The sequence below is a fragment of the Poeciliopsis prolifica genome, unplaced genomic scaffold (genome assembly GCF_027474105.1).
Source record: "Poeciliopsis prolifica strain line A6 unplaced genomic scaffold, Auburn_PproV2 SCAFFOLD004, whole genome shotgun sequence".
NCBI classification, from domain to species: domain Eukaryota; kingdom Metazoa; phylum Chordata; class Actinopteri; order Cyprinodontiformes; family Poeciliidae; genus Poeciliopsis; species Poeciliopsis prolifica.
The window spans coordinates 5,277,102-5,297,784 of record NW_026562379.1 but is presented as its reverse complement, the minus strand read 5'-3'; the positions used below and the strand labels follow the sequence as shown (position 1 = coordinate 5,297,784).

The window sequence follows — 20,683 nt, the reverse complement described above, 5'->3', positions numbered from 1 at the left end:
TATCACTGCAGAGTTTAAAGTCAATCCAGATGCTGTAAGCTACATGAGGCTGCAAAGCAAAGCTGGAAATGTTTTCAGTGTGCCCTTTTTTCTCAATATGTCTTTGTTGAGATTGTGTGCAAGAACCCAAGTGCAGGTTGGCAGGCTGGAGGATGAAAAAAATAACTTTTCATTGAACTAAAACTAAGCTAAAGGCACCACCTGGCAGGAGCTTCCGAGCAGGAATTCAGAACTGAAGAATACAGAAACAAAGCTTGGCTGGATACAATACAATGACCAGCAATGTCAATGATATGGCAGGGAGCAAATCAAAACTGGCAGGTTTATCCACAGGGGAGGATAATCACTGACACAATGAAGGTATGCTGTTAAGCAAAAACAACAGAGGCTGAGTAGAAAGCAAGAACTAACTAAGAAAAAAGAGTGAAGACAGGTACAACGGATATGAATTTAGGCATAAGTGCTTCTTGTCAAAACAAAGCAAAAACATGATTATTATATATATATATATATATATATATATATATATATATATATATATATATATATATATATATATATATATATATATATATATATATATATATATGACTACGGACCTAGAGGTCCTGTAGCATTTAGGTGCTTCAACACACCTGAGTCAAAAAATTAGGAGAGCAGATCCTGAACAGTGGATTTGTGGATCTCTATTCTAACCTGTAGTTTTAATAACAATATAAAAGCTTTTCAGTTTTACTTTATAGGAATGGCTCAGTTTTTTGAAGCGCATAAGTGTTTATCAGTTAAACAAAAATTAGTACTACAGCAGTCGGCAGCCAAAAAGATCTCAACTTACTTTTAATGGACCAATTAAGCATAAAGTTTGAGAACAATTATCTTGGATGAAATATCCTCTTAAAATCTTAACCTTAGAAGTCTCAAAACATTTTAAGCTAAGATGGTGTCAGAAACTTTTACACTGATTCACTTTTGTGCAGTTCAGTTGTTTACAGAGATGCCTATGGGAAGCCATCAATTATGAACATGGCCTGCAGTCTGTTGCCAATCCTCACTCAGTCCATTGACACTGCAAAGGGAAAGTACACAGTAATCCACTGAAACGCATTCACATCGATAGCTATGACTGAAGTTATTTTAGCTGGCTGAAATCTGCTTTAGCATTGGCTAGACTCCTAAACAAGGCAATTCAGGTTTATTTGTATTGCATAATTTTTACACAGGTTCATTTTGAAAAGATTGGTTTGACTGCTACCTAAAAGGAGATAAGATACTGACTGCCGATAATCATGTCACAGACCCCATTTCAAAAACCAACAACCACTTTTCCTGTATCTTACATGTAAAACAGACACATTAATATTTTAAAGGTGTCAGCATACTTTTCAGTGACGGCACGTGCCCACATCCATTCAGTGTATGAACGGAGTATGATATTCACTTTGAGAGATAAATACTTTTCACAAGAACCCCATAGATGCTGTTTTAGTCCACAATCCAAACATCTGTGACAGATTGGCTCGTGTGATGAAATCAAGCATGCTACAAATGCCAAATGCATGGAGCTCATTCCAAAACATTAGCCTCCTATGTCATTGTGTCTTCTCAAAGGCAAATATGCGGACTGTTACGACCATAGAACTGTTTCTTGCATTTCTGTTTGAGTTCAGAAGAGCCTTTCCAGCAAAGAAGGAGAATGGTAAAGAATAAGAGAAATGGAAATGTCCTCAACTAGACACTTCCCAAACAAAGCTAAATATTACAGGGTAATAAAAGTCGTAGAATTGCAGCCATTGCAGTGGTCATCTGCTCTGTCAGCAGAATGAGGTTTGAAGCACATTAAATCTCATGAGCCAAAGCTTTCACCTAATTAGCAGCAAGAAATCACCAGCAACCTGCGTAAGAACCTTTTTTTTTCAGCCATCTTCATGTCCAGATGCCATTTAGTGACAGCATATAGAGCAGAGTTTTTACATGTCATCAGTCATCAGTATTGTTTTTGCCAGCAATTTCAAACTGTTTTCTTGCCATTCTTTGTGGCCACCAGCATACCTCCCACAGTTTAAAGACAAGTGGACGTGACGCAGCCCGGCTGTGTTGCCAAAACGATGTGCATGCTTCTTCGATCGCAGTATGCTACTCACCAGGGTGCAGCTGCTGTCTGCATCATCATCCAGTAAACTCAGTCTGCACAGAGTCTTTTCATTCTTCAGCCAGTACTCGGATGAGTCCAGGACACTGTTGCCGCACAGAACCTGCAGGACGTAACCACGGGTCAGCAGCGCACGAACACAAGACAAAACACGTGGTAAGGACAGATTTTGATCCACCTTTTGGTAATTTAATCCACCAGTCTCCTTCTTTTAAAACCTGAGTTCATAAAGTTCAGTATGTTTTAAATATTTATTATATTTGCGCCAATGAAAATATGATGATATTATTCTTTACCAGCTCTGATCGCTCAGTTGCAAATTTTAATATCTAATATTTTATTTACCTATAGATACCAGTGTTGCAAAATGTTACACTATTTCAGAAAAAAACTATTTGTCGAAAAATAACTTACAATTATGTAACTTGAAATTAGCTGATTTTTGGAAACAATTGCTATACTTTGCAATAAACATTTAATTGTTAACAGATTTTTTGTCCTGGTGAATTTTTATTTCACCTGGGCAGTAAAAACTAGTTTATTATTAATAGTTCTTAATAATGTAACTCACCAAAATCAATTAAATGAGCCATAAAGTCAACCAAGGGTGTCTAATCTGCATCGTAGGACTCGTAATTTGTCAAATAAAAGCAAACACGCTGTAGTTTCTGAAGGAAAATGTTCATAAAACCTGCAGGTTTTGTTCTCCTTCTCACACACCGTACCTTATACCTGTCAGGCTGTGAACACGACAAGTTCTTTAATATTCTGAAATTAAATGAATTTGCTCCGTATTACAGTGATGAGGGGTGATCACAAGAAAGACCGAGTTTGTCCCCAGAAACTCTTTCACAGCACACATTGCAAAAGCACATTGCGGGAGGTAAAATTATCCTTAAAATATGAAACCTGTGCAATTACTTTGACATATGACACCTACATGTGCACTGCTCATTCTCCATGTATATTTTTAGTGACGTTTCATGCCCCCTCATGTTTGCCCCCATTGGAATAGACCATCTGTTTAGGCCTTGAGCCAGGTAACAGTGACGTATTTGCTTCGCTGATCTCTCTGGGAGGGATAATACTTGAGGCTGTTGGTGCTGGAGCCCGAGGCCCAATTACATCAAAGAAATAGCTTTTTGTCTTTACAGGACCATCGAGTGGAAGACAGTTATGATCATGAGCAGCGGGCTAATTGGGAACACTCAGTAGTCCACACAGGGCAGGGTCAGGCACATGGAAAGTAGACCTACAGACAACTTGAAAGAAAATTCATTCCATGAGCATCTCTGCTCACTTATCTGAGACATTTCCCTTACTGTCTCACTCTCTTCCACTGGGTGATGATAAATCTCCTGGAGGGAGGTGAGGACCTGACTGTTACTCTTATTACACAACCTCGGGGCGTCACTGACACCCAAGGGGAGGAAATTAATATCTCTTGCACAGCTTGAAGCACACAAACACACAAGTCCATGGAAAGACAAATTTGACCCAGAGGTGAGAAAACAAAGATGTTGAAGAGCAGACAGAGAGTCGGGGACTTGTCCTGATCCAAGTGACCGAGGCAGAGTTCTCTGTTCTCACCTTCTTGCAGGCGCTGATGGATGAAGCAACGGTGCTTTCTGTCCTGCCTCCATCTGCCTCACCAGACTCAGATCCTTCAAACATGGCAGACGACTGGAAGTTACTAGAAAGCAAAAGACAAAAAGGGCACAGAATTGACTTTGTCAGAGCAAATTTCCACCAGGTGCTCAAAAATCTCGCTTCGAAAATCTCGAGTCAGTGATGCATGGCAGTCCCTGCTCTGACTAGAGCAGCCCTTCACATTTCATTTGCTCATGTTTAGAAGCTGCAGCCTCTGCCACTAAAACATCTAAGTATCAAATGCAAGTCAGGCTAAAAATTTCAACATTTCATGTTGATATTATGCCAAATTTCACTTAGTTTTGCAATGTAGCAATAAAAAAAGACTGCTCAGAGTTGAGAGTTCACTTATAATAAAGTCATAATAACAAAAAACTTACAGTAAGATTTTCCACCAAGCATGCAACACGTAATAGAATAGAATAGCTGGGGAAATGTCTATATTAAATCTCCAAGGTAATACATACAAATTTTCCATGGAAATACAATCTGTGGCCTGTTGCATTGACTTTCACTGCCTTCACTGCCCACTGGTTGTATTCATAGTTAATTCGGTAAAATGTACTGAACACACTTATTTGTTAATTTATTGAGCAACCACTTATATTTTCAGGATGTCAAAAGCAATTTAAGATTTATAATTCACCAGATTCCATGTGTAATACATGTGCCTACTCCATATGTGTTGCTTCAGTAGAGGCCTGGATAAAGCCACCCCCAGGCCACATTGAACTGCAGTTATGTTTTTGAAGAGGGCTGACAGAGTCTCCAACTCATAAAATCTAAAATGAGACTCTAGAGGCTATAAAACTGAACTTACCTTGTAAATTTAATGTTCAATAATAGATAAATATTCAAATATTCAAATACCAGGGTTGCACTGTGACCAAAAAATGGTCCTAGCATTCTTGGCCAGTTAAATTAAAGCAAAGCACAGCAGCCTGCGGTGAAGAGAGAAACCACGCTAAAAAATAAACGATATGCTCTTTCACTCCTCAGAGAATTTCATCTTGGGAGAGATGGCCACAGTGTCACGATTTCCGTCTTGAAGTGAAAGCGGATGTCAATGAAACACTACTAAAGATGTCTTTTCACTATTTTATGAAATATACTGTTTATAAAAATATACTATTACACCCATAGTCAGACAGTATATCGAGGGAAAATGAAAAGCTCATCAAAGTCGCACCTTAAAATCTGAAACGGAGTATTTCATCAGTGTTATTGATCTGATTCTCAATAATAACTCACCCATACCAACAAAGCAATGTTTAACTGATATTGCTGTAACTGTAACTTTGTGGCAGCTTAAAATAACACTAAGTTGGACACCAAATCTACTCATAGCATTATTTGAAAAAATATTCTATGTTGGCATTTCTCTGTTCCTCTTTCTCACACTCATAGCTCTACAGGTTGGTATTATTATGCGTGTTTTAAGTATGAATAGAATAAGTGTCATAGCCATTTGAGCATTTCCACACTTTTGGCTACAAGTACCCTTAATGAAGACGAGTCTCTAATTGTTTTTATCACTTTTAAATTGCATTAATTTAAAAGCATCTGTTTTCATTGACCATTTATTAATAGGCATATATTTTAGCATTTATCCTAAAACATTTCATAGTGAGAGGTGTTTTAGGATAGAACATTTTCATAGTATCATTTGTGTCATTCCAGTGTGTGTTCACTCCTCCCTTCACTCTCACACACCAGCCCTCTTCCTTACATGAATTGTCCCTCTACAGGGGCATTTCAGCTGCTTACCAGACTAACACCATCAAATATGATCTCTTTTGTAATCTGTACCTATGTAACGTCTGTCTTCTCCTCTGACAACGAAGAATCCCCCCAGTCCTGCCCCTTTTTCCAGCCCTGAACCTGCCGTGGAGTCAAAGTTGTGATGCAAACAGCAAACATATTGGTTACTTTGACACATTTTTTTCTATCTGCTTGCATGCTCTTTATTTCTCACAGCTTTTTTGTGCTTCCCTTGCATTTTTGCTGTTTGTCTATTGTCACTCATTTCCCTCCAATTCTGATCTGCTCAAATGACAAAATTTGATAACTTTGGTCAAAGGGGAGGGAAGACCCTTCATTGGATTAGCCCAATTTCCTTTAAGAAAATCTACCAATGGACCATTACTAGTTATTTACAGAACACTTTTTTGTGTGAAATAATGACTGCCCCGAGCCGGCCCATTAATGTGCATCAGCCCACCTGGCATTGCCCGATTACTGGGCAATGCCAGGTGGGTCAGTATTGTCATCAGTTGATTTCTGGTTTGCTGGCCAAATTTTTACCATTCTTGAATTTTTGTCAGGGGGCTGATCAAAATCATTTGAAGGGCCACAAATGGCCCCGGGGCCTCTATATGGACATCCCTGACATATCAACTTCTTGTGGTAAAAATATCCCAATGTTACTCAACCACATAAAAGAGAGGGTTCCTGTGATTGAAAGCAAATATAAGTGAAAACTCAAGGGAAGGCATCATTATCCTCTGTTCATACTTTTACTGAGATAAGCCAACCCAGAGCTTATCTGCAACAGCATTAATGAGGATCCGTTTAGAAAATGAAGAGGCTGGGCATGCATATTTAAGCAGGAACTTCTGTTTTTTTCTTTTTTACATAATTGACATATTTCAAAGAAAATCAAAAAGCATCTTCCTTTGGAAGTCCCCATGGATCTCATACTGTATCTGCTTGCAGTCTGTCAATATGGATGACGTATATGTGAGCCAAAGTAAACGGTTCTACCCTCTAGATGTACAAAAAGCACATCTGAACAACAACAACAATTTTCCGGATGCTCGTGGAAATCCACCAATGCTGAGCAAATGAACAATTAAATAAATAAATCATGTGTGCGCCATGGCTGAAAATCCTAAACTGGTCTTCACGAAGCTCATGAGTATGTCTGTTTTTTTAGCTGACAACTGGAGATCAGTGGAGTACATTAGTCACGCTCGAGCTTCTCTCGGGTCTTTGCGCTCAAAAACCAAACCTCTCCATCACGACTCGGCGAAGAGTGACAGCTCGGTGCGCCCTTCTGCTCCGCGGGCCGCAGCCACCCGTTCAGACAGAAGACACAATTAACTCCTGACATGTCTGTTTCTGAAGGCCTGGTGACATTTTCTGAGCTCACTTCTTCACCATCCCAAGGTGAAAGAAACGAGAGGCACGGCACCTGATCCCAGAAAATTCGAACTTTTGGGGCTGGACACAATATTTAGTACCCCCAAAAAACAATAAATAAATGACATTGTGTTTGCAAATGACAAAACGTAACTATTGCCACGGATCTCGTTCTCTCTCAGTTCAGCTGATACACACACGGTACAGCGCCGACAGGCAGCTTGTGACAGCACTTTAGTTGTGCCTTATGGTCACCTCTCATGCAATGCATCCAATGTGGCGTCCTATGCATAATATGGAAAACTTTAATTTCCACTTTCATAAAAGCATCTAAATGGCCCGCAGTGAAGCATAAGAAAAATACCTAAAAAACAGTAAAGTTGTGACACAGACACAGCATTAAAATCACAATTAAGCTTGATTATCTTTGCTTGGTAAATTAGATGGTGGTTTAATGTAATGCGAGATAAGAGGAAGTGCCTCACCTCGGTGTTTTCAGAAGGCACTTTGCGCCTGCCATTTTCTCCAAAAAATACCCCAAGTGCTCGCGCTCAGCCGATGGTATAACTTCCTCTGCGCGGGATGGAAGACGTGGAGAACCTCGGCGCTCTCTCCGATCCAGATGCGCATCCTCCGGTGGACCACTGAAGGAATGCCAGAAAACTGGGCTGATTTCAGAGCCGTGGTGCCAGAAGCAGCAGCAGCAACACACTGCCCGTCCCGCTCATCCGTCCGCAGAGTGAAAGTGCAGCAGCTCCGCGTCGATGAAACCCAATCAGCTGCACGACGCAGGCAAGGACGCGCGCCAGATGAAACCCGCGCATGTGTAGAAACAAGAGGCTGTGATGGGATCCAGCGTGGAATAAATTCATAGCAGGAGAGATTCTAATGTCAGAACCTTGGGTCTGATTAGCCCTTCAATATTGAGTGATAAATAGCACAATTCTAATATTTTTTCCATCCATAGATTTGTATGTACCTTTTCGCAACTATCACATTCGATTGAAAATGACTGATTTTCTGCTTGATGTCCAGAATGAACCACAAGCAATTCGAACTCTGACAACACTCTTTAGTGTGGATGTTAGTGAAGGAAGATACCCCAACAGAACAAGAGCTACTAAACAGAACCGGACTGAGCACATACATTTAGAGAATCGGGATTTACAGAAATATACAGAAAGAAAAAGCAAAGATACATCAAACACTAGAAACCGGAGTAAGAACAAGCCAAATTCCCGGGTCCCTAATGTGCAGAAGCCCCTCTCTCACTCACAGTGTGACAAAGCCTCTTCTCCTAACAGAAAGCATTGAAGGGAAGAAAAAAAGACGTTTTATATAATTTTTATACCTTGTCCTGTCTTCCTAAAGATACTTTGGAACCAGATGAAATCTCAATCATCTGCTTAAAGCTTTACAGAACCTGAAATGAAAGAAGAGACCCAAGCCAGAATCCTGACCCGACTCTAATAGAGAACCTGTGAAGATGACTGAAAGATTAGGGTGATGGCAAGAAAGTCCTCTAACATCACCAAAACTAAATCGTTAAAATATCAGAGCAAACATTTGTTCAGCAATTATACAAAGTACAGGTATTATAGTAAGCCATTAAGCCATTTATTATCTAGACATGTTTAATTTTTGACATGTTCATTTTACTGTATAAAAAAATAAGAAAAAAATTAATGAATCCCTTTGTACAGTGTCCTACTGTCTATTGTGACATAGTTATCTCATTTCTGACCAGAAAAATACTTCTTGACTGACAGAAAACTATTTATAATTGAACACTGAATAATCTTGGCCTAACTGTAAATGAACCACTATGGACGTTTTGTGGTTGATCCTAAAGTGGAATTTCTCCGTATGTATATTTTTTAGAAGCAGAGGCTTGCCGCATCTGGGAATTTGCTGCAGAGAACAGCGAGAATGAACTGCAATGATCGCCTAAGGCTAGAAGCTGCTCAACAACAACACTGGCCAGAAAGAAGACGTGCCCTAAACCACACAAGAAACTCCAACATCTGATAGAAACTCCTATGTGAGCTATTTTTATTCTATATTTGCTAGAAAACTGTGATTCTAAAATCAATAAATTAAACTTTTTAAAGCAATAGCCTTTTTTGGAGGTTTTGACTAACACTTAAACCCACATCATCCAAAGAATTTTTTTTTTTTTCACACCCCACTCCAATTTTCCAATTGAGACTGTCATAATCTTTTCAGACAGCCATTTGAGAGCCTGGAGAATAATCTCTATGTCCTTTAGATCTGATGGTAAATTTACCTCTCTTGATGTGAGAGGCAACCAAATAGCAGACACGACCTCTATTTTATACCGAGAATAATGTCAAGGGAGGAAAATGAAGGGCGCTGTGAATTCTGAAGAAAGCTGGAGCTTTATACGTTCAAAAGAAACCATACCATACCACAAACCAGCATGTCTTATATTCAGAAAAACTATTCCTTGTTTCACGCTTTTATGCTATAACAGTTCTCATATATCCATTTATTAGCAGCACCTATACAGCTGAGGGAGAAGGCTGTATAGCATTTTAATTATAAAAATGTTTCAGCCAATTTGGTAAAAACGGAACCTCACAAGTCATCTGAGATGTTGCTGTTAGGTGGTGTGCATGATGAGCGACCTTAAAAGTTGACCTATATAGAAGTCACCACAGGCCCTGGATCACCTGGGTTGTCTAAATATAGATGCAGGTTCAACTACATGAATACTGGCAAAGTCCACAAAGCCAGACATATTTATGATTGAGGGTGTTGAACAGTTGAAGCACAGACTAAGGACACTTTAGGGTAGGAAGTTAGGTAGGACCTTATTTTGGGAGGTATCCAGAATACCCAGAGAAAACACATCCACTGAGAGAATATGAACTCTCTCTGCAGAAAGACATCAAGCTGTGATTGCCATTCTAGGTCCTTTTTGTTTCAAGGGAAAAGTACTACCACCACGCAGCCTGACAATCAAATATATATTTTGAAAAATAAGCATCAATTGCCAGTAAGAGTTCTGCAATTTGCTTCATGAAGAAAGGTAACTGTGGTAGATGAGTTAGACAGAAGGTTTTGGGGTTCTTTCAATATGTCAGGAATCTGCTATTAGGGTTGGTCCCACTCTGTAAATCAAGCCTCCAGGGGAAAATTCAAGGTTGCATTGACCACTGAATTTGGCAATTTGGCCTAAAGAAGATGAGTGCATTTAGAATAATTTTAAATGTCTCTCAATAATAATAATAAAAAAAGAACAGAAAAATAGATAGATCATTGCAGTCCATGTATCAAAATGCCTTGTGCCAGAATGAATTCACCACTTAGACCAGATGTATTTACTAGTTGAGATGGAAAGTACAAATGTATTACTACAATATATGACTAAATAAACAGCCTGTAGAACACTTGCTAGTACACAGAGTAGCTACTGAGTTATTCACGTCTAATGTAAGTATGTTTTTTCACCATTTGTCTATGCTTATGAAAGACTCTCTTTGGTTCAGAGCATTGTGCATTGCTTCAAGATAAATCTTACTGCTTGTGTGTCATTTGTGGGTTTCATTGTCCTTCTGGGCTTTCTGGGATGAAAGAGTTTTCACCCTATCTTGGAGTGTGGCCACTGGAGGCAAGAACACTTATCTTAAGAAGTGCTTGGACAATACATCAAATGAAAATGCTGAAAGCTTATTTGAAACTCGTCACAATCTTCTGTTGGCAGCTTAAAATTATACTGGAAACATTTTTTATGAGGCATAAATGAATGTGGCTTTCTCGGCTAGGAAGCAACATATGTTCCAGATGCGAGCTGCCAGGAAAATACAATACAATTTCACTTTACTACATTCCAACCACAAAGTTCTCCTACCAAGTCACTGTGTAGATGGTGTGTTCAGAGTGATGTGCAGTAGTTTTTTTTTAATGTTTTAAATCTATACCGAAAAGTGAAATCTTGACCAGAACACCTTCTTTATCAATGTCTCCTCCATGGTTTGTGACAAATCAACTTCTTGCAGGTTTCTTTTTGCCTCTCTTCCACATTGTATAGATTTGGGGGATTCACAACAAATCACCAGTTTCTCTGTCCTGAGTTGTAGATATTTGCCTTTCTTCCAGAGTTACTATGAAGCTTTGGTTAATGCTGCCTGGCCTGTCCACTTAGATATGGCTGTGTTTGCAGTTTTGCCGTTTATGAATCGAACAGGGCTTTGTATAATTTTCAAAGCTTTGGATGATGCTTTGTAGCTTAACCCTGTTTAATGCCTATCTTCATCATTCTCCCTGCTCTGTCTGCTAAATACCCTGGTTTTTAATAAGCTTTTGTTCTTCAATGTTTTCTATCAAGTCTTTGAGGCAATCACAGTTTAGCCGCATTGATGCTGTGATTAAATTGATTTAACTTAGGTGACTTTTTAAGGCTGTTGGTTGCACAGAGTTTTATTTGAAGGTGTCAGAGTGAAGCGGGTTAATGCACTCTACACTAATCAGACTTTGTATCTACATTATTCAGACTTTGTACCTGTATGAGAGTTTGATAGTAATGTGACAAGTTTTGTGAGTATTTTTGCAAGACACTGCAAGCGAGCACAACCTAAATACCAACAGTTGACTCAGGTTGCAACTCAAAGCATCAGTGTTGTGTGTGTGTGGTGTGCGTGTTGTTGGCACTCATGACACTTTAAAGCTCTTGCCTCTGCCTTATTTTGGTCGGGAAGTGAACTGAATCTGGTTTAGAACTGAAACACTTTTAAGGAGTTGCATAGCAACAGAGAGTCGGTTTTGGTATTTGAAAGGAGTCAATAGGCCAATAATAGACAACAACCAGCGAGAGATAATCAGAAATACAAAGAACAGTTGGATGCGAAGCAGTAATTTAATCCCCTCAAATAAACATTTCTTTTCCTGCGCTGGCTCCCTCAGTGTTTACCCTTTTTTTACTTTACAGTTTTCAAGTGAACATCCCCCCCACCCACTTTCTCTGCCATTCTTCTCTCCTCTGCTTCTTGCCTCCTCTTTTAATCATCTCCATGGTGCCCTTCACACATCTTAATCCAAAGGCTTTTCAGGGTATGAACTAATCCAAGGCAGGCTTTCTTAAAAGAAAAGATGGAAGAGCAACCAAAGTGAAGATGAAAGCGTAGACTCGTCGGCTGGGAGGAGACATCTGGGGGAACTCAGCGTGGAAACCGAATGCAAAGAGAACCAACGGAGCTGCACAGTCTCTTTCTCTGTGGAAAATGTGTTAAAAAAAGTCACTGAGGGATATTTTTATTTTAGTGGTGTAGTACAGAGCAGATATATCACGTGGAAAGTGAGGTGAGAGGAAAAGATGTGATGATGATTTTGAGTAGCTGTGACGTGGAGAAATATTTATAGAACAGGGTTTAAATCACTGCATCTGAAAGGCCTGCGAGCAGCCGGTGAACATTCATGGAGTAAATAAGTCATAATAATGATTAAAATAAGCATGATGCAGCATACACTGCAGCTGCAACTTTGAATCTAGTCTCAAATAGTTTGACGTTAAGGAAGAATTTGTATAATTTGAAAAGGAGATTCCTGAAATTCTTTGAAATTATGATGGCTGCATCCATCTTTGTAAAAATTACAACACATATTTTTGTCCACTTTGGCAAATAGGAAGCAACAATCATGAAAGTCAAGTATTATAGGGGATGAGCTTTCAAAAGGCAAAGTGGAATGCCTCTGATCTGATGCCGCCACTTCAAAATCACAAACGTAAAAAGTCTGGATGGAAAAATTTAATGCAATAGGAGACAAGACGACGGCTCCACTTCGTATCATTTGAGTCGAGGAAAATCTTTCTGAAGCAGATGGTTTTAACAACATTGTAGGAAGGATTATAAGCCAAAAAAAAAAAAAAAAGCTCCAACTAAACAATCCAGTTGTTATGACTGAAAATGTTTGTTTATCCAATGAAATAAAGAAAAATTTCTGTGATGAAAACTGAGGTGCAGTAGCATATGTCTGACTGTTTGACTGAGTCGAGCTGTGTGAAGATCAACAAATTGATCAAAATTTGGGCCGTGGATAGACTGTGGAGTTCAGGAAGAAGCGAGACGACATGACGTCTCTTTGGTTGATCAAACACCAACTGGGTCTCTGCCCTCTGGAAAATGTGGAGGGTCTCCCTTGCAAAAAGCTAAAAAACATACAAAAATCAGGAGAAAAGCAGTGCTTTACAAAAACATGTATGACACTGAAATCTAGTCACAGAGGTATTTTTGTTGGGACTTGGTAGTATATTGGAAAGCCTTTTTACTCAAACCTTCGTTTATCTGAGGTGAGAGATTAATTCTCTGCCACAAGCCTCTCCACAACAATGGAAAAAAAAGAGCTTTGAGGGATCAAATCAGATCCAAAACTATCAGTAAATTGATCTATCAGTTCAAAGTTAAAGAAAAAACACAATCTTTCAATTAATTATTGTTAAATTCAACACAAAATCCTCATGCTGCAGCAATAGTGTCCCAACAATGACCCACAGCTGGAGGCTAAGCAGTTTGCACGACACAAAGCTGCTCTTCTTTGAAATCCTGCAATATTCACACAAATGTGCTCAAATAGGACTAGACATGTGTTCATGACCATTAGACATTGGAGCTTGAAGCACTATATTTGCAGGCTGTCACAAAATTCTTGGAAGCAATTAAAGGTAATGGCCTTGTTAATCAGAGTAAACATAGGCTCCACTCCCCCTGATTTATTTTTGGTTTAACCTTTTCATCCATCTTATTTTCCACCTGCTCTCTTATTCTAATAGAAAATTATGATCATGGAACCTGATCGTTACGATCACATAAAAAGGTTAATGATGGCTAGAGTTACTGGTCCAAACAATATCCAAAAAGGGAGCGTTGAGGTTGGGGCACCAATTTTCCTCGGTTCAAATCTCTCCTTGAGTGCATCATGTCGCTGTTTCCCTGAGCAAAACACTTAACCCAACTTCCCCTTGAGTAAAAATACTGGTGTGACTGTGTGATGGTGGCGGTCTGGAGGGACTGTAGGCACAAAACGACTGGCATGCTTCCACTTCCGAATGTGACTGAGGAGGAAATGAATAATGCAGAAAAAGGTAAAGCATTGTTGAGTGTCTAGAAAAGAGTTAATAGAAAACTGTGTTATTATATATTTAAAGTTATTGATCTGTCCAATACAGCAGAATATTTTTACCATTATTCTCAACTACACTCAAGTGAAATGCATTGTTAAAAAAAATGTTACATTTTTAATATTTAAGGGGTTTTGAAAGTATATGTTGCAGAACTTTTACTTTTATTGGTAATATTTGACCAGTAGGGTCAGTACTTTGACTCAATTAATAAAACTGACTGCTTTCTCCACCACGATTCACTGATCCAGCTCTCTGAAGGTGAGGTCACAGTATTTAACTTGCATCATTGCAATATTTTGTTTTTCTCTCTTGATCAGTTTATTCAGATTAAAGAACAATTACATTATCATTAATTTTCCACATGAAAGCCAGACTTCAACGACATCGAGCAGATCGGTGCAACAAATGTGAGAGCATTTACAAACTCAGATTATTTAGTTGTCATACTTTTGAAAACTAAATGAGTTGATGCAACAATTTTAAACAGACAAATTCAAGAAGGAATGAATTAGACTTGTGGAGAACAGCACCTCTTTTGAAACAGAGAAAGGTATTGTGAGGCCTGAGAGCATGTCTAATTTGCATTGTTGTGTGATCATTTGTGTTTTGTAATAATGTGAAAGAAACCAGTGGATGAGCTGTGAATGGTAATGATAAGCGTCAGTAGCTCAGGTTACTTGGACAGCGCTACACAATCCTGACTGAACGCTGACCTGAAAAATACTGTGCATGAAAAAGCAACTGGCTCATAATCTTAGTTTATGAAGCTGCACTTCACTATCTTAAGCCATAAAGACATAACAAAAATGTAGTAAATGCAGCTTCAATAAATGCCATAGCAAAATATCTCATAGAAGGAAACTCTATATCAAATTATCACGTTCAAATTTTATCTTCCAGTTAATTCTATAATTACAGGATCAAACTAATATTTTATTGACTTTAATAATTAAGTCTGACACTAAATGTCAGTCTTTTTTTATTCCTTTTTAAAAACCTGTATATTTATTTTTCTGTCAACCTTTGATTACCAGATGCCTTTTAATTAGCCTTTTGTGTTAACTGTGCTCTGAATTTGGGTTGGACAGTGTAAAAAAGTTCAGTGAGTTTTCTGGAAGAGGTTGATAAAAGCCAGGGTGGCAGGTGCGATAATAATAATGCTGGCTGCACAGAGCTGCTCTGTAACGCAGTGGGTGTCGGGAGGAAGAAGTGACAGATTGTAGTTTCCGGTTTCCTGTTGGAGGACTGCTGACAGGTTCGGGTCGGGCACAGCCAGACAACTCGCCTGAGCCAAGTTAGTGACAAATCTGCAGAGCAATGTGATAATATGTTTTGAGTTATGCAGATGAGATTTAGCATTTAGTATGATATAAAAAGATAGGATATGGTTCTTTAGTTCCTGATGGAATCAAGGAACGCTCTGTTTTCAGAGAGTTTCTCAAAATTTGAAGCCTGATAGGCAGGCTCATACCGGAGCATTTTACTCCCCATGTTTCTCGACGTCGTTCTGTTTCTCTTGTCATTTCCTCCAGTGAACAGACGAGCAAAGAGAAAATCACTCTGGACTCCCCTGACAGCTGATCAGCATCTGTCCACCCTCATCTCTCTCACATGGGGCAAAAATTACACTCTGACTTTTTTTTTTAGATGTTTTAATCTCACAGAGATGAGAAGCAAAAGTTGATAATGAGCAGAGATCGAAAGACGCATCAACTAAATTATGGATCTAAATTTAAATACCATCTGTCCCTCCCTTAATTAGATAATCCTGTCGATAAACAGAAGAGGAAAATTAATCTAGGACAAGCATGCAAATCTCCCATTCAAGTGTCACATTGCGTGACAGTAAAAGAGGCACAAAAAGTAAAGCTTGGGGTTTATTTCTGTTAATTTTTAGGGTGCAATATGTTTTGCTTCAGAAGAAAATAACAAATGTAGTGCCGTAACCCATTACAGAATTACAAGCTTCACAACACAAGCTCTTTTGTTTTTCTTCACATAACTGCCTTAACCTCATTAACACTATGCAACAAAGTGAGTTTAAAAAATACAAACACTCTGAGAAGTAAAAACTCAAACAGCAAAGAAAAAGGGAAAAAAAGAAATACAATTTAGCAATTGTATTTCTTTGTGAAGTCTTCATCAGTCAGTGTCTGATGGTCACTGAGAATGAAAACCTTTTCTGTCACTACTGGTCAGACGTTGCTGTGAGGTACATGCGTCAGCAGGCACTGGGCAAAGGCTTAACAAACGTACGGAGGAGGAAACGCAGCCAGCATCAAGAGAAAACCTTATTAACATTCACAATTAACATGAGGAACAAATGGACTAACAGGTGCTTGGACTCCACAATCCACTTATTGCCTGTTACTGGCAACAGACAAAACGAAGGTCAAAGCCGAGTCATAATTATGGAGAACTATGCATTATGGCAAAACAAAGGGGGGACTGAGAGCTCTCTTTAAAGGTTAACTATGCAGTCTGTTGTGCATACTACATTTAATAAGCAAAACAAGCCTATTATTCAATTAAGAGCCTCTAACATAAGCAGAAACATGATGGAGATTATTACTCTGTAGAGCAGGATCATAATGAGTCAACAGCATATACTTGTGAACGAAATATTCTCTGACCTTATAAGAAATTGAGTTGTGAAATATAACTTTTTAATAGTGTAGTGTGTATTTTTTTTCCATATAAATGTTCGGAATAGTCTTACTCACGACAAGATATTTTTATACCCATACTGAAAGATATTTATTTGATGAATAAAAGTTTCTTTAAACAGGTAAGCTGTACAGTATGTGCACAGACACCAAAATGCTTCCTCAATATTGCCATACATTGTCCTTGGACACTTGACATATCAGCTACACAGGTCCAATGTGACGGGGAGGAAGGAGCTATGATATTATGCTGCTGCGGGACGGTTTCTTTTCTTTTAAAAATAATTATGATGTATATGAAAAACAACAAAAGCATAACTAATACATGTCTGAGGTCTGAGACATGTATATTATTTGTGCATGCAGGTAAATAGTTCAGGAGATAAATGCTGTTTTAGTAACAGAAACAGTAATAGATCAATGCATAAATAAATTTATAGTTTAATGAAAACAAGCAGCTGCACAATTAGACGTCTTTTCAGTACATAAAACATATCCAAGCAAACCAAATATCTACCAAATTGACCATGAATGTCTATGAACCCTCTAAACAATATTTTGATGAGTGTTATCTAATGTTCACTGTTGGATCAGGTTGAAAGGCCAACAAATGTGAATCGTGATAACTAGATCCCAAATACAAGCAACTAGAATAAGCTACTTCAATGGGGTAAGTCGTTAAAAATAAGATGAAGAAATCCATTACCTTGGGGACACTGAGAGAACACAATGGATGGATCCCTATTGTTAGAATACACAAAGACTGCACCTCTTATTTATTTCTATAGTGATAGAAAAAAAGTATCAACTCACTGTATTTTACTAGTTGGCATAGAAATGACGTTTTCCTTCACAATGTATGTGAAATGAAAAAAAAAATACAGATTAATATCTTGGTTGCAAACTTTCACATGCATGACAAATTTACCTGTCATGCAACTTCTCAAGAAGTTGCATGACAGAAGTCTATCCAGGTGCCTGAGGTCAAAGGCCATCCAATGACTCCAGAAAATATAACCCTGTAATTTGTTGGGGACTCAAGAATGAAAACGTTTTTGACCCATTAAAGGCCCAACCAAGTATTGAGTGAATAGAGATAAAATTTGATTCATGAAGATGATCTGAATCCTCATCTATTGAGAAAAGATCACTTGCTATTTGTATTTGACTTTACCCAATCGCTAACATTTGCCATGACATCCATAAAAGAGAGTCACATAAAACCAATTGCCACTCAGAATGAATTTGAACAGTAAGTCGATTTGCTTATAAGAAGAAAATAAAAATGCTCACATTATTCATATGGATAAATTAAACAAGCCACAAGATGACACAGGTATTTCCTTACGTCTCTGTCAACATGCCAAGGTAAAGGTGAGGGGAACAACTCCACATGATATTTTTTTAGATAGGTCATTCTTCCCCACCAACAGACTTTATGGTCCAATATCACAGGCAAGAGGCAAATTGTAAAAGCATGTGTTGTCCTCCACAATAGAGTCTAAACAGTAGATATGCTGTACACCTGAAAGCTGATCAGTCATTACCATACTAAGCAAAGACTGCCCAGAGATCAATATCATGGTCCCATGATCACTAAAGCCTACTTCATTAGGCTGCAGAGAAAAGGACCCGGCACAGCACTGTCTGACAGCAGTGGAAACATTCATCCATCATTTATTGCCACCTATCAAATCTGCAATCTCCCAAGGCCACAGTGACTGAGGGCAGCCACTGTGAACACAGCTTCCTTTAGTTCAGAATCTGATGCACACACAATGCTGAGTGTGAATTATGACCACCCTGAATAAAGCATTGGTGGTAAAGATTCCCACTGTTTAAAGATTCATAAAGAATGGGAAATATTATGAATGGAAAGAGAGGTGTGCACAAGCAGGCCTGACATTATGTCTCATGTGCAAGATTTATCAGCATCATTTATTAAAATCTGGGACAGGTTGGCCATCCTGGCTGCAAGAAGGGAGAAAAAGTCTTTCTGGCAGCTTAGGAGGCATGAAATCACCTGGTGAGAGGAGGGATAACACAGATGAATAAACTGTGAGTGGAAATATTAATCTTAGGAAAACATCTGTCCTCATAGAGAAGGAGAACAGGGAGAGAGAAAGCTCCCAGGTGCAGCTGACTCACTCCGCCTTTCCATACTGATCCATACTGCTTCATCAAACAGCCAGTCTCCACACACAGCCCCATTTGTCTGCACCCCTTTAGTGTGAGTTTACTTTTGGTTCCAATCTGATGTGGTAATGCCGTGCTTTCATGTTTCAGTAAACGCATGCTGTATTTCCAATATTCTTTTTCCCTGCCTGAAAAACAAAACCTCTGAAGCAAAGTAAACATTATTTCGACTGTGTTTCTCCTTTTGCAAAATGGAGTGAAAACATAATTTGCAATACATTTTTATCTTAAATGTTACTTCAGCAGACCAAAAACCTTCCTGTGCTTTCAGAAGTCTATCCAGGTGCCTGAGGTCAAAGGCCATCCAATGACTCCAGGAAATATAACCCTGTAATTTGTTGGGGACTCAAGAATGAAAACGTTTTTGACCCATTAAAGGCCCAACCAAGTATTGAGTGAATAGAGATAAAATTTGCTTCATGAAGATGATCTGAATCCTCGGCTATTGAGAAAAGATCACTTGCTATTTGTATTTGACTTTACCCAATCGCTAACATTTGCCATGACATCCATAATGTGCCAGCTTGATAGTGAAGGAAGTTCTACCATGAAGCTCATAGGAAATTGTGTGAGGTGCAAACAACCAACCCCTGCAGGAAAAAGAGTTGTGCAGAGCCGACCAACATCCATCCCAGAAAAATGTCCTAAATGTTCCTCTTGCTCCAACTTCAATTTCGGTGTATTTGGAAACGTGGTTTTATTCATTTCTTCCACTGTCACTGGTAAGCTAGAACCAAAGGCAAAAAAAAAGTAGAATTGCATAGGTTTTTTTAAAAAAATTGATCTTTTACAATATTCTAATTTTTGGTACGTGTAATGAAACTTAATATGTTTCACTTTCTCAAATGAGTGACAGTTGTTTTTTGTTTTCCCTACAAAGTGCTTATTTATCTTCTGAGTGTCATTCTTTTCCTGAACCTGTCAGCAGTTGCAACATAATAACAATAAACATCATTAATAAACACCTGGCATAAATATATGCCAGGTGTTTGATGAACAAACATTTGGGTGTCAACAGAGTGTGTGCTCAGTGTGGCAAAAAAAGAAAAAGAAAAAGCACAGCAAACGGTGAATAAAAATATTCTTACTACACTGTTTAGATAGGACGGTCCTCCTCCGCTTCTCTTTGCTCCCCTCTCTGCTCTCCTGACTGGAGGCGGCTGAGTGCTCCTAATCAGCAATCATTTGAAAGGTCATGAAGGAGATGCCTGTGGGAAAGTCTGCTGGCTGGAAGCTAACAGTTTGTCTCAGTCAAACTGTGTAGTGCGCTGGCACTCACAGAGTTGCAGTTTAACTCTATTGGCTTAATTCATTCAAAGCAGATAACGCCACCGATTTTAACTTTGCAACAATAAATGTGATATATATTATTCTTGATTTAAAGTTCACTATATGCTTTAAATATATGAGAAAAGTTGCCTGTAAAAATCACACAAACCTACAGATATTGCTAAATTAATGAAATCTCTGTACTTTATGGGTTAATTGTCATGGTTGCATGTTGAAGTCCTTTGCGATGGTGATCATGTCGCTGGATCCTTTTAGCATCTCATAATGTCACAGCGCAAACCACAAAGTATTTTGTCAATTTTATCACACCAATACTAAGTAGTACAATAACTGTGAAGCAAAAAGAAAATAATATATTTTTTATTTGACCTCTTTATTCTGAAACTCCTAAATAAACCATCATAGTGCACACCATCCATGGATACGGTTGTGACAAGTTCAAAGCTGGCT

The 20,683-nt window shown here is 38.6% G+C and overlaps 1 protein-coding gene across 3 annotated transcripts in view; it reads right to left on the bottom strand.

Moving 5' to 3' along the window:
• sphkap (SPHK1 interactor, AKAP domain containing) overlaps positions 1–20,683 on the bottom strand; it is an 89,456-nt gene that overhangs the window by 24,467 nt on the left and 44,306 nt on the right. For 2 of the 3 annotated variants that reach the window (XM_055028595.1, XM_055028597.1), the window contains exons 3-4: positions 3,740–3,842; positions 2,142–2,252 (exon numbers count right to left, since the gene is read on the bottom strand). In XM_055028595.1, the coding sequence (XP_054884570.1) occupies positions 2,142–2,252; positions 3,740–3,842 (214 nt within the window). Of the gene's footprint in view, positions 1–2,141; positions 2,253–3,739; positions 3,843–7,425; positions 7,702–20,683 lie in introns of those variants that run through there. The other variant, XM_055028596.1, reaches the window with a different exon arrangement.